We start from the raw sequence: 14,150 nt of genomic DNA, 5'->3' as shown, positions 1-14,150 counted from the left end.
GGCAAGATACGCAGTACTCGTTCCCTCTCTAGAGAGAACCGAGGTTACGTTAGTAACCGAGTACGTTCTCTTACAAGAGGGAACGAGTACTGCGTAAGAAGTATCTTACGCTAGGGGACCCAGTGTAAAACGCCGTGCATCGTGAGATCTGACACCAAAGACCCAAGGGCGAAAGCCCGGGGTTCATACAGTTCATAATCACCTATGGAACTCACAGGGAGTCCGGGGAAGAGGGAGGGGCAATGCCGCACTCTTCCACATAGTGCAGCGTCACTCAGACGCTAAGTAAACGTACATACAGGGCGGGGTTACGGCCTGAGCTGACGTAAAAATAAGGGTCTTCACACAGTTTGCTCAGACACATCTTGTGCTATCACTTTCACTGTCGACCCTAGAGCTGTGCTCAGTAGACGCAGCATTCCGAGCTGATAACATCAGGTCAGACAACACTGAACATCTAGACTGACAGCAATCTGGCCTGTAAGGCGGGAACCTCCAGGTTGTAAAACCTTATAAATGTAGACGGAGAGGCCCAGCCCGCCGCCGTACAAATATCTTGCAAGGCAATCCCACTCGACCACGCCCACGATGAGGCCACGCCCCTCGTGGAATGTGCTCTGACACCTAGCGGGCACTGCATGCCCTTGGAAGCATATGCCAACGCAATAGCATCAACTATCCATCTGGATAAGCTCTGTTTCGACGCGGCCAGTCCCTTGGGACGCCCGTAAAACGAAACAAAAAGCTGCTCTGTCTGTCTAAAAGCAGACGAGCGAGACACGTAAGCTCGTAATGCCCTGACTGGGCATAGGAGGCTCGCGTCCGTTTCCTCATCATTGACCGGTAGGGCTGACAGCGCGATGACCTGTGCCCTAAACGGTGTGTTGAGTGATTTTGGAACGTAACCATGTTTGTGTTTGAGTATGACTTTAGAGTCATTAGGTCCAAATTCCATGCACGTCGCGCTCACAGAGAGTGCGTGCAAATCCCCTATGCGCTTCACTGAAGCGAGAGCCAGCAGAAACACGGTCTTAAGAGACAGGTATTTCAAATCAATAGTCTGCAGAGGCTCGAATGGTCCACCTTTCATGGCCTCTAGTACCACAGAAAGGTCCCATACGGGGACTGTGGGAGGTCTGGGGGGATTTAGTCTTCTAGCTCCCCTCAGGAAGCGAATAACTAAATCGTTCCTTCCTATTGACTGACCTAGCGTTGTGCTCGAGAACGCTGTTATGGCCGCCACATAGACTTTGAGCGTGGACGGGGTTCTGCCCTTGTCCAGCAGCTCTTGTAGAAAGGAAAGCACCTCCATCACACCACAGTTAGTGGGTGACGAGCCGCGAGCTGCGCACCAGCCCGAAAACACTGACCATTTTGAGGAATAGAGCCGTCTCGTAGACGGGGCTCTAGCCTGCGTGATCGTGTTTAATACTCCTTTAGGGAGTTCATCATATATTCGCTGGTGGCCCAGACATGAAGGGACCACAGCTCTGGGTGAGGATGCCAAATCGAGCCGCTGGCCTGAGAGAGAAGGACTCTCCTCACTGGTATCGGCCACGGGACAGTGCTCGTCAGCTGCATCAGCGCTGGGAACCAGGGCTGGTTTTCCCAAAACGGCGTTATCAGCAGTATTGAACATCCTTTTTCGCTGACCCTCTCTATCACCTGAGGTAGGAGAGAGACGGGGGGGAAAAGCATAGAGATGACGGCGGGGCCATTCGTGGGCCAGCGCGTCTCTGCTTTTTGAGCAAAATTCCAGACAGTGAGCGTTGTTCGGAGACGCAAACAGGTCTACTTCCGCTCTGCCGAATTTCTTCCACAGTAGTTGTACTGTCTGTGGGTGTAGAGACCATTCGCCTGCTGGAACATTGTTCCTGGACAGTCTGTCTGGCCCTATGTTTAGAAGCCCCGGCACATGCGCTGCTTTCAGCGAGCGCAGGTTGCGCTGAGCCCATACCAGGCGGCGTTCTGCAAGTCTGTATAGGTTTTTGGACCTGAGACCGCCCTGGCGATTTATATAGGAAACCACTGACATGTTGTCCGAGCGGACTAATACATGGTTTCCTTTTATTTGGGGACAGAAGCGCATCAGCGCGTTCTGTACTGCCAACATTTCGAGGCAGTTGATATGCAGGAGCTTTTCCCGTTCTGACCACTGGCCAAAAGACGGTCTACCCTCGAGCAGAGCCCCCCATCCCGAGGTGGACGCGTCCGTAGACACCACTTTTATTCTCGAGGAAGTCCCCAGGCTTACACCTAACTGGTACCAGTCGATTGCTCTCCACGGATTCAGGGCTGTGACACATTACTGATTGACCGTGATACGAAGCCGACCGGGCGCCCACGCTTGACGCGGGACGCGCGCTTTCAGCCAGAACTGCAGTGGACGCATACATAGCAGACCCAGCTGCAGAACTGATGACGCTGAGGCCATGAGACCAGCATTTTCTGAAATTTTTTGAGCGGGACAGACGCGCCGCAGCGGAACGAGCCCGCTGTGCGCTGAATGTCTGCTGCGCGCTGTGATGACAGCCGCGCTATCATTGACAGCGAGTCCAATTCTGTGCCCAGGAAGGAAGTTTTCTGACTGGGGGATAGTGAGCTCTTCGCCCAATTGACTCTGAGACCCAAATTCTCGAGGTGATCGAGTAACATGGTCGTATGCTGTACAAGCACTGAGCGAGACTGCGCTAGAATCAGCCAATCGTCCAAATAGTTCAGTATGCGCACGCCTTTCAGTCTGAGAGGAACGAGCGCTGAGTCCATGCACTTCGTAATGTACGGGGTGCCTGGGACAAACCGAACGGCAGGACTGTGTACTGATATGCCTGGCCCTCGAAGGCGAGTCTCAAAGATCGCCTGTGACGTGACGCTATCTGTATTTGAAAATACGCGTCTTTCAGATCCACTGACACGAACCAGTCTCCTTGGCGAACTTGCGCGAGGATTTTTCTGGTCGTGAGCATCCTGAACCGACGCTTCACCAACGCTTTGTTCAGTTGCCTTAGATCTAATATGGGTCTGTGACCCCCGTCTTTTTTCGGTACCAGGAAATATCTGCTGTACAGCCTCCCTTCGCTTTGAGCTTGAGAAAGGGGCTCTATGACCCCTTTGCTCAATAGTTTCGCCACTTCGGCTCGAAGCAGGTGTGCTGCTTCTGTCTGCATTGTGGTCTCGACGCGCGCTGTATAGCGGCGCGGACGTCGGTGAAACTGTAGCGAATAGCCTCCTTTTATAATGTCCAGCACCCATTTCGAGACCCCTGGAAGCTTTTCCAATGCGTTTGCATGAATAGCTAGAGGCTGAATACGAAGCGCGCTCCGTTCTTTCATTAACGGAGTGGTTTCGGTATGCTGTGGCACCAGAGACGTGCTCGTGACATTCGGGGCGTGGGGCACGCTGATAGCGGGAACTATTATGTCTGTGTGTGTATGTGGTTGTGTCGCAACAGGCACATTTAACACACTGCAAACACCGTTCGCCTGCATACACGTTAGTTTCGTTTGTACAGAAACCTTTTGACGTGCATAATGTGATGTCTGTGGGCACTGTGAAGCGCAATCGATCTGAGCCGATTTTATGTTCGCAGGGTCTGTATGACAGGTTGTGCTTGTGTGTAGAAATGAGCACTGGAGGAGTGGGCATTTTTGACTACACGTGAAACACCATCGGCCGTGGCCGGGACTCCAGAAAATACACTCTATTGGGGGTTTATCTGGGTAGCCGTGAAAACAACCTTTGTGTGCAGGCAAGCGGGCGACAGAACCGGCTTGTTGGCTGCAGCAAACACTGGAACAGTCACATTTAACACACTCCAAACATCGTTCGCTTGCATGGAGCGAATGCACGCTGATTTCATGCAAAACGTGCTCGTGATATTTGAGGCATGGGGCACGCTGATAGCGGGAACTATTATGTCTGTGTGTGGATGTGGCTGTGGGGCAGCGGGCACATTTAACACACTCCAAACAACGTTCGCCTGCGTAGAGCGAATGCACTTTTGGTTTCGTTTTCACAGAAACCGTTTGACGTGCATAATGTGGTGTCTGTGGCCACTGTGAAGCGGGCATATTTACCACGTGTGAAGCGCAATCGATCTGAGTCGATTTTATGTGCGCTGTGCTTGTGTGTAGAGATGAGCACTGCTAGTGGGCATTCTTACACGTGAAACACCATCGGCCGTGGCCGGTTGTGAAGCGCAATCGATCTGTGTCGATTTTATGTGCGCTGTGCTTGTGTGTAGAGATGAGCACTGCAGTGGGCATTCTTACACGTGAAACACCATCGGCCGTGGCCGGTTGTGAAGCGCAATCGATCTGTGTCGATTTTAAGTGCGCTGTGCTTGTGTGTAGAGATGAGCACTGCAGTGGGCATTCTTACACGTGAAACACCATCGGCCGTGGCCGGTTGTGAAGCGCAATCGATCTGTGTCGATTTTATGTGCGCTGTGCTTGTGTGTAACGTTAGAGATGAGCACTGGTTAGTGGGCATTCTTACGACACATGAAACACCATCGGCCGTGGCCGGGACACCAGACAATACACTTTATTGGGGGTTTATCTGTGTAGCCGTGGGAACGACTTTTGTGTGCAGGCAAACGGGCGACGGAGCCGGTTTGTTGGCTGCAGAAAACACTGGAACAGTCACATTTCCTGGAACTGGACGAGCGAATAACTTTGGTGGGGGTCCGGCAACAGCGGGACTCGTACACCGTCGTTTTCCCAGTTGTGCTAGGACGATTTCGGAGGCTCAGGTTTCAACTCAATCCTGGGCCGCGGGCCGCGTCTGGCGGGGCGGCGGCCAGACGAGAAAAACGTCAGAAAGCGTTAACCACGGGTGCCTCTCAGCAACGGTGAGAGACCATGTTACGCAGCGCTGACGCGGCTAGGCGGCGGCGAAAGCGCGGCGAAGCAGGTTTGACGTCTGACGGCAAGCTTTAGAGGGGAGGGCCGACTTAGCACGCCGTCCAGCGGAGGGCAGACATAAGTGGGCTGCTATCGCCTCTTCTGAGCAGCATGCGCGTTCCCGCTTTGGCGGGAAACGGAAATCCTCTTCCTCCTTCATGGCCCCCCTCGTCAGCGGCGTCGATGGAAGCGGTGGCAGACAGCGGCCGCTTTACGTCCGGCACAGAGGCTGACGAGGTCGATGAAGCAGGCGGGCGAACCGGCGAGCTTTGTCGGCTGGGGGAAGTGTCCGGGGCCCGCTGGGCACGGCGCTTTTTACGGCGCTACACCGCGGCGGGCGGGGGAGCAGTCTCAGTGAAGAAGGCAAGGCAAGTCCTCAGAGTCACCATTGGCATCTGCACGAGCCGTATGAAGGCATCTTTAAAAAGACGCTTTGCTCTTTTTAGAGAAACAGTGTGTATCGCAGCGGCGACACACACTGTAGATTATAAAGGATATAGGCGCCGGAAAGCGCAGCAGGAAGGCACGGAAGGCGGCGTGGCCAGCAGCTTCAGTGGCTCGTCCCGCTGAGATGCTTGCAGTCAAACGGCGGCTTCTTATCCGGCTCCAGCGATGCGTGTGCTTCGCTTGAAGGATGAAAAATCAGATAATAGCTGCCTATGAGCGATATTTATAGGTCTAGACCACGCCCTTTTAGGCGGGAAGCTACGAAAAGGGCGCGAAGCGACGCAAAGGGCGCGAAATGCCCCCATTGGATCTGGCGTCGCGTCAGGCCTCGCTCTAATAGGCTGCTGCAGTTGCCGCAGAGCAGCCAATAGGCGCGCAAGCTGTTTCGCCTATGTCTGTATGCTGCTGCAACGCGCTTTACATTATTTCAAAATTAAGGATAATTTTTGGCTTCAATATCTCGCAGAAAAGGATTTTCCCCTAGCGTAAGATACTTCTTACGCAGTACTCGTTCCCTCTTGTAAGAGAACGGTCGCACTGTAGAGCCATGTGGCTGCAAACTAAATACTGCCTGCAGCATCCGGAAGTGCAGGCTGCAAAATGCCTGCGCAGCGTTACGCATAGTATGTAAACATTATCGAGCGCTTATCGAACAGTCATTATCGTTTTATCGAGAAAAAAAAAAACTATATCGTGATAATTATCGTTATCGAATTATCGCCCAGCCCTAGCATGATGCAAGATAGAGATCAGTCTTTTTCATCTTTTGAGATCTGTATAATTGACTGACATGAAAGCCTATAAATCTGTGTTCCGAAACAACATTTTCCCCATAATACCCATGAATTACTACATCAACTACTATCAAAGCATCCAAGGTTAGTGACTTGTTGCTATAGATACGGATTGTAGATAGATGTGCTGTGAACATCATTTTTTCTCAAGGTCAAATTCACCTCAGCATAAAAATGACTGTCTTCAGGTTTACTGCATTTTATCTGTGAGATCATGAGATCCCAATATGGGTAGGATTATATTGCTTTCAACAATGTGTAAAAGCATAATTAGAATTCCCTTCTGACTTCAGCCACCCCATAACATACCCCTCCTACTGCTCCAGGTCCGGTGCAAAAAGGATCCCTTTGTCGCCATTGGTTACTCTGGAGCGTAGGCTATTATGGACCATTAACTTAAGTGGGGCGCTAAAACCACAGATGCAACGGTTTCTGACATACACTGCTTGATTAAAACTGACAATTTTATGCATTGAAAATATCTGATTTGAAAGTCAATGTCTGAAATGCTTAGGCTGTGAACTATTAGGGCTCTTAAAGCATGTGAAATGTTGCTTCGGACATGCATGAAAATGAACTGTGAATACTGAGAGTATTCAGATATTGTCAGAGGTTTACCACATATTTAGAAAATACATGAAAGTCTCTACATTAGATAACAAAATATCAAACAAAGTGGCACTTATTGAAAATACTGTCACAGTTCTGTCAGTTTATGTCTTTGGTTTATCCCATTTGTCTTCCCCCCCGTTGATCTGTGTCATTTGGTTTAGCCCTCATCATTATTTCTAGCACCTGTCCTTGTATCATTAGTCATCTGTGTCACCTGTGTCTATTGATTAGTGTGTCTTTAAAAGTCTGTCTGTTTCATGAGTTCAATGTCGGTCTTTTATGTTATTCGTTGATTGTGTTCGTGTGTGGATGTTCCTGCCTGTTATTCTAAGGATATATTAAAAGATAGTGTTTATTGTATATTGTTTCTCGTCTCGTCCGTCCAGCACGTCTACACCATATAACAGAAAGACCGACCGAAACAGTTTACCCCGGCACCTTCCCCTGCGTTTATTTTTCCGTCTTTGTTTTTCTCAGTGTTTTGTTTTTGATTTATTATGGACCCTACTGTTCTCCTGATCCTCCTGAGGCAGGGAGAACGCTCTCTTGAGGACCACACACTTGAGTTTCTCTTCCTGGCAAACCAGTCACACTTCCCGGATAGCAGCCTATGCGTCCACTACAAGTTAGGACTGAATTCCGCCACCAAGGCGCTGCTATCCGGGGAGGGTCCTCAAGAGAGCCTGCCGGATTTCATCGAGTGGGTGCTGGCGTCCTGCCAATCTTCCTGGACTGTCGGCTTCGTCGAGGAGGACGTCAGCCCCACTCACGACGCAGAACCCAGCCAAACATCACCCCGACATGCGGAGTTGCAGCCCGAGCCCACCGCAGATGGAGAGACAGAGCCGAGAGCGACAGAGCCAGAGCCTGACCCATCTGACCAGGTGCGAGAGCCGACTACAACATCCGTGACGGTGGATTGTCACGTGGAGCAAGAGAGGGCGATAGAGAGCCCTGCCCACTGCACCACCGCTGAGGGTGAGCTTGGACATCATTCTGGGGATTTAATTGATTTTTTTTTCTGTTCTGGACAATAATTCAGTGGATTTAATAGACTTTTTCTCGGATCTCGCCAAAGATAACTCATGTGACTTAATAGACTTCAATACAGAAATATTCGTCTGTCCTGTCTGCCCGGAATTCCCACCCACCCACCCTCTGTCATCCGATGCCATGTTTGTCTGGCCGCCGCTGTCCCCTGACAGCCCCTCAGCTCACCCTCAGCCCACCACCTGTGCAGTGGGCTCGCCGCGGGGCTGCCAGCTTCCATCGGCGTCTCGGCTGGAGGATCCCTCAGCTCCGCCTCCAGCCTCCGAGTCCAGGACTCCGCCTCGGCCCTTCGACCCCGCGGTTCCACCTCGGCTCTCGACGCCCTCCTCTTCACCATCGCCACCAGTCGTCACCCCATCGTCACCTCAGGACTCTGCTCCTCCGGCTGCGCCTCGTCGCGCCGTCCCACCGGCTCCTTGGGACTCCTCCTTCCTGCGGGCACAGCCTCCATCCTCTGTCGCTCCGGCGCGGATCTCCGGGACTCCGCCTCCGCCTCGGGCTCCAGAGCCTGTTCCACCTTGGCCCTCCGGATCCTCGGCGTCACCCCGGATCATCGGCTCTCCGTCTTCGCCTCGGGCTCCTTCTCCATCTGCTCCGCCTCTGTCGGTCGGCCCCATGGAGTCGGCACGCCTTCGTCCACCATGGTTCCTCCCTCCGTCGGCTCCACAGTGGGCCGTCATCATGGCTGCGGTCTGGGTCGGTTCCTCCTGCCCCGGATTCCTCCTGTTTCTCCCCTGGCTCCTCCCTCCGTCGTCGCCCCCTTGGACTGTCTTGTCTGTCCCTTGGACTTTTGTTTTGGCCCCCCTTCGTGGGTTGCGTCCTCCACCGAAGCTGCCCCCATTATGGACTCTCATTTTCTGTTTTTTTTTTTCTCTTTTTTGTTTTTCTTTTCTACGGCGCGAGGACGCGCCTATTCGGAGGGGGGCGTAATGTCACAGTTCTGTCAGTTTATGTCTTTGGTTTATCCCATTTGTCTCCCCCCCCCCCGTTGATCTGTGTCATTTGGTTTAGCCCTCATCATTATTTCTAGCACCTGTCCTTGTATCATTAGTCATCTGTGTCACCTGTGTCTATTGATTAGTGTGTCTTTAAAAGTCTGTCTGTTTCATGAGTTCAATGTCGGTCTTTAATGTTATTCGTTGATTGTGTTCGTGTGTGGATGTTCCTGCCTGTTATTCTAAGGATATATTAAAAGATAGTGTTTATTGTATATTGTTTCTCGTCCGTCCAGCACGTCTACACCATAACAAATACAACCACCTGAATATTTTTTATTAAATAAAATACATTATTTAGACACTTCCTGGTTGTCAGATGTGGTCTGCTAGAGCTGTGAAAAGTGCCTGCATTATTTGTTTTCAGATTCATTTTGTTATCTAAGCAAGAAAATCTGTACAAGTTTGGCTAAAGTTTACACATTTATCTACATTAATCTTCTTACCTGACACTACATTTTAATGACCGTTTTAAGAGTGACGGATTTTGAATTACCATAAGTTAAAGTGTTTAAAATTAAACATAATAAATAGCTAAACACACTTCAACATGTGTCAACCAGGAAGGTTTATGAGGACTGTCATGCACCAGCTTCCATACCCATGCATGCAAACACTAAATTAATCTTAATCGTAAAAACTTCAGCATGTCATTATATCTGGTAATCATACAAAGATGTTATGAATAAATGACATTAAGACCAGAAAAACAACTCTTACCTTTCGCTTTGACCGTTCAGACTTCTTGGACATATTTTTAATTTTTTTATGAAGATGGTACAATACCTGAAATTCAAATTAGAAAAGAAAATGTCAAATTAATGCCTAAAAGTGTGTACCATTACTCATCCATCCATTAATTATGAAAGGAGCAATGAGTGATGGCAGGCATTGCGTGGCTAGTGATTTGACACTTCTCTGGAGAGAAATGACAATTATAGACTGTAGGACATTACAGGATTTACAAGTCATTTCAGCACTGCTCCTGTCTAACATTCACACAAAATAAATACATCGATCTATATTAAATAAACTGAGTAAATACTCTAATTTACATTAAATATAGTCTGTTTTGTGGCATTCATCAAGAATTGCAAAATAAAAGTCGTACTCTAAACTACTCATAAAGTGAGAATGTTGAAAGGTACAGCTTTTTTTCCTGGATTTATGGATGATTGATTACCCAATGTATGTTTGCAAAACAAATATATTCTATCTAAAAAAAAAACTGCTTGTTCATTGCAGTGCTACTTATAAAGGGTAGTTCGAATTTCATCAAACTTCTGGTCCAAAAGACCCTGGACCACTAAACCAGTCATAAGTAGCACAGGTATATTTGTAGCAATAGCCAACAATACATTGTATGGGTCAAATTTATAATTTTTTTAAATGCCAAAAATCATTAGGATATTAAGTAAAGATCATGTTCCATGAAAATATTTTATAAATTTCCAACAGTTATTTTAAGTTGGTTGATTAGTTGTGTGCATTGCTAAGAACTTCATTTGGACTTTAAAGGTGATTTTCTCAATATTTAGATTTTTTTTTTGCACCATCAGATTCCAGATTTTCAAATAGTTGTATCTTGGCCAAATAAGTCCTACCAAACCATACATCAATGGAAAGCTTATTTATTCAACGTTCAGATGTTGTATAAATCTCAATTTTGTAAAATTGGCCCTTATGACTTGTTTTTGTGATCCAGTGATCAGCTAACAGTTAATTGTGTTAACATACAGAAATACACTACTTTGATCAAAGATAAAACATGGATTAAAAGACACAAAACTCTCAATTGATAAGGTGTCATTAACATTATAATGTATTAACTAACATAAACGACAACAATGAACAATACATTTATTACACTATTAATTAATCTTTGTTAATGTTAATAAAAATACAGTTTATTGTTTGTTCATGGTAGTAACCATGAAGTTAACTAATGTTAACAAGCACAACTTGTGATTTTAATGCATTAGTAAATGCTGAAATTAACATTAACATTATTGTGTTACTGTCATATTAAACTAGGGAGTTCAGGGGTTCCCTTCATTTTGGCTAAAAGGCTAAGACTCAAAGTACAGGTCACAGTCTAAGCGTGGCAATACGGATTGTTTGTCGTAATTCCACAATTGCAGTATCTCAAACTGAGATGAACAGATATGACTTTCTACAATGAGGTCACAGCAAATGCAACTGAAAATACAGTTTTTTTTCTAGAAGCGAGAAGCACACATAAATTGATGAGACTGGAAAAGATTACTCTCAAATGCTCAGACGCCTGCGTGAGTTTAGACTACTGTTTGCCGATGACTTTATCCAAAGCTCTGAATCCAGACGGGAGGATTTTTTAAGTAGCCTACACACCGAACTCTCTGTGTGGGCTTATGGCCACCTGTTGCATCCTTGACCCGCTAGGCTAAATAAAACGCAAATAAAAGTTTGCGTGCTATTTTGGCCATAGTGGATTCTTTTACTACTCATTATTATAATCATGTGGACACCACGAGTTGGAGGAAGTCAGTCTAAACAAATGCGCAAAGTAGCTACAATTTAAAACCGTGTAATAATTTCCTAACCATTCTCATACATTCAGTTGGTTAAAAATAATCTATTGTATTATCCGCATCCATGACGATCGGTGCTACCTGGATAGTTCGTAATGGTGATTCCTTACCTTGGCATAACAGCATGTGATCAAAACCAGCGGTAACAGATACCCTGTCACGAGAATAGTCACTTTATAAGTGTGCTTGGCCACCCGTCCTGTCCAAATCTCCCAGCAAAACGTGCTATTGGGAGCCTTAGGGTGATCCGTCAAAATTTGGTGCTGCGCAACCGGGACTGCAAAGACGAAGGAAAGCATCCAAATGACACAGACGCCAATGAGCGCATTCCTCCGGTTGCGAATGCACGGGGACTTTTTGGAGAGCACCACGGCAATGTACCTGTCTACCGACATGGCCACAAGCGTGAAAATGCTCACCAGCATGCTGACCATGACAAAATAGTGCACAAATTTACACAGAAAAGCCCCGAAGATCCACTCGGGGAGAGAGTATATGGTAGCCTGAAACGGGACGCAAAACAGGAGGAAACATAAATCTGCTATACTGAGATTTAGGATGAAAATGTTTGTGGTACTTCTCGAGCGCCTCGACTTTATTTTCCCAATGACAACCATCACTAGAGTGTTTCCAATGATTCCCAAGAAAAATATACATCCAAATATGACGGGCACAATCACTACCTCCGGACCGAAACTGTCGGTCGTGTGGTTCGTGTCCATATGCTCCTCTGTCCAAATTTCCGTTTCATTTCGGGATAACCCCATGTTTAGCCTACAAGGATTCAAGAAGTCCGGTCGAAACAAAAAACATAAGTCCGTTCAGAAGCACGGAACAATCATTCCCCAGTTTGGTTTCTCATTTTCTCAAGTTAGTACGCGCTGACAAATCTTTGATTCCTTTGTGGAGAACTCCGGAAGGCTGGGAAATGCACCGGCTGGGTGTGAAACTACACTAGTGAGAACGCACATCATACTACACTGGCGCATGGTCTTTCCAGGCAAGACGCTGGAACCCTGACACACGCTCAATGCGTAAAGTTTCCGCCCGGAAGCGCTTAAAACGACCCTGTGGCCATGATCGATTGAGTGTTATAATCGTTCATAGTTTGCTTAATAACTATTTTTTACTTGCCATAACGATAACTATGTCGTTGGGTCAAAGAGCACTGACATGTTTGTGCTTGAACTTGGCTTCATCTAGAAAAATGTGTAAGGACCTTTATACTTACTGTCACAGATAACCTACAGTACCTCAGTCACAGTAATCTCAGTCACTCGCTGCATTTGATTCACAACTCACAATTAAATCATATTTTCTTTTATAAGTACATGCTCTCATTGCCCAGTTGTTATAAGAACCTACTAACACAAGCAGCATTCCACCCACACATATAACCTTAATAAAATGATGCAAGAGTGTTCAATGAACTCAATAAAAGATGAATATCCCTAAACAGTTTCCGGCATTTTATTGCAGCTGTTACTGTGACCTGGTACATTTTTCAATGAAATGCAAAATGCTAGCACATGGAATTTTGATTAATGCCATAAAGTCTTGTTTTACATTTCAGCTTATTCTGGCTTAGAGCTGACTACATTAACAGTAAAGCTGTAGACACTAGGTTTCGAGCCTTCTGAATTACAGACACCACTACACAGAAAACCTTTTAAGTTTGTGTTCTTTGAGTTGAGCTAATAGGTCAAACCGTGACATTTAGTTGCTTTATTGGTGGAATCTCCTTTTTGGATTTGCAGGTTGAACCATGGTACACTGGTGCAAAAAATGATTTAAAATAAAAAAAACTGATATAAGTACATTGCATAAGTATTCATACCCTTAACTCACTACTTAGCTGAAGCACCTTTACAGCCTCAAGTCTTTTTGGGCATGATGCAGCAAGATTTGCATATCAACATTTAGCAATTATCTATTGCAAGAATGCAATTAGCATTCTTCTCCTTACCTCTTTACCTCTCAAGCTCTGTCAGCTTAGATGGGGTCTGGCAGACATCACATTTCTCCATAAATGTTTGACTGGGTTCAAGGACAGGCTCTGGCTGGGCCACTCAAGGACAGTATTGTCCTGTTGAAAGGTGAACCTTCTGCCCAAACTGAAGTTCTGAAGGCTCTGGACTAGGTTTTCATTAAGGCTCAATATTTTAGTGCATTGAGCTTTTCTTCTACTCTGAAGAGTCCCTCAGTCCCTGCCGCTGAAAAACAACCACACAGCATGAGGCTGCTACAAGCACACTTTATTGTTGAGACGGTACTCTGCAGGTGATGAGAAGTGCCTGGTTTCCATCAAACAGACCAAAGAATCAGACCAGAAAATCGTGTTTCTCACAATATGAGGGTCCTTTAGATGCAAATGTGTTTTCATGTGTCTTCACTGAGGAGATGATTGAGCTTGGCCACACCAAAGCCCAGATTGGTGGAGTGTTGCAGTGATGTTTGTCCTTCTCTAAGTCTCTTCCATCTCCACATATGATCATGGAGCTCAACTAGAGTGACCATCAGGCTTTTGGTCACCACTCTAGACAAGGCCCTTCTCCATCAATTGCTCAGTTTGGCCAGGAGGCCAGCTCTAGGAAGAGTCCTGGTTGTTTCAAACGTCTTCCATTAAGGGTAACAGAAATTACATGCTTCTGTGAACCTTTAATGCAGCAGAATTTTTTTTTTATTAAACTCTTCCCCAGATGTGTGGCTTGATGCAATCCTGTCTCTGAGCTCACTTTTTTATTTTTATTTTATTAATCATTTATTAGACCTTTTATT

At 46.8% G+C, this 14,150-nt stretch overlaps 1 protein-coding gene across 1 annotated transcript; it reads right to left on the bottom strand.

Moving 5' to 3' along the window:
• Nucleotides 1–11,449: 11,449 nt before the first annotated feature.
• galr1b (galanin receptor 1b) lies at nucleotides 11,450–12,267 on the bottom strand. The gene has a single exon (XM_073836608.1). The coding sequence runs from the start codon at nucleotides 12,137–12,139 to the stop codon at nucleotides 11,450–11,452; it is 690 nt and encodes a 229-aa protein (XP_073692709.1). The 5' UTR covers nucleotides 12,140–12,267.
• Nucleotides 12,268–14,150: the final 1,883 nt, after the last annotated feature.

This window comes from Garra rufa, chromosome 3 (genome assembly GCF_049309525.1).
Source record: "Garra rufa chromosome 3, GarRuf1.0, whole genome shotgun sequence".
Lineage (NCBI taxonomy): Eukaryota > Metazoa > Chordata > Actinopteri > Cypriniformes > Cyprinidae > Garra > Garra rufa.
The sequence above is the reverse complement of the archived record's forward strand: the minus strand, read 5'-3'. Positions and strand labels throughout refer to the sequence as shown.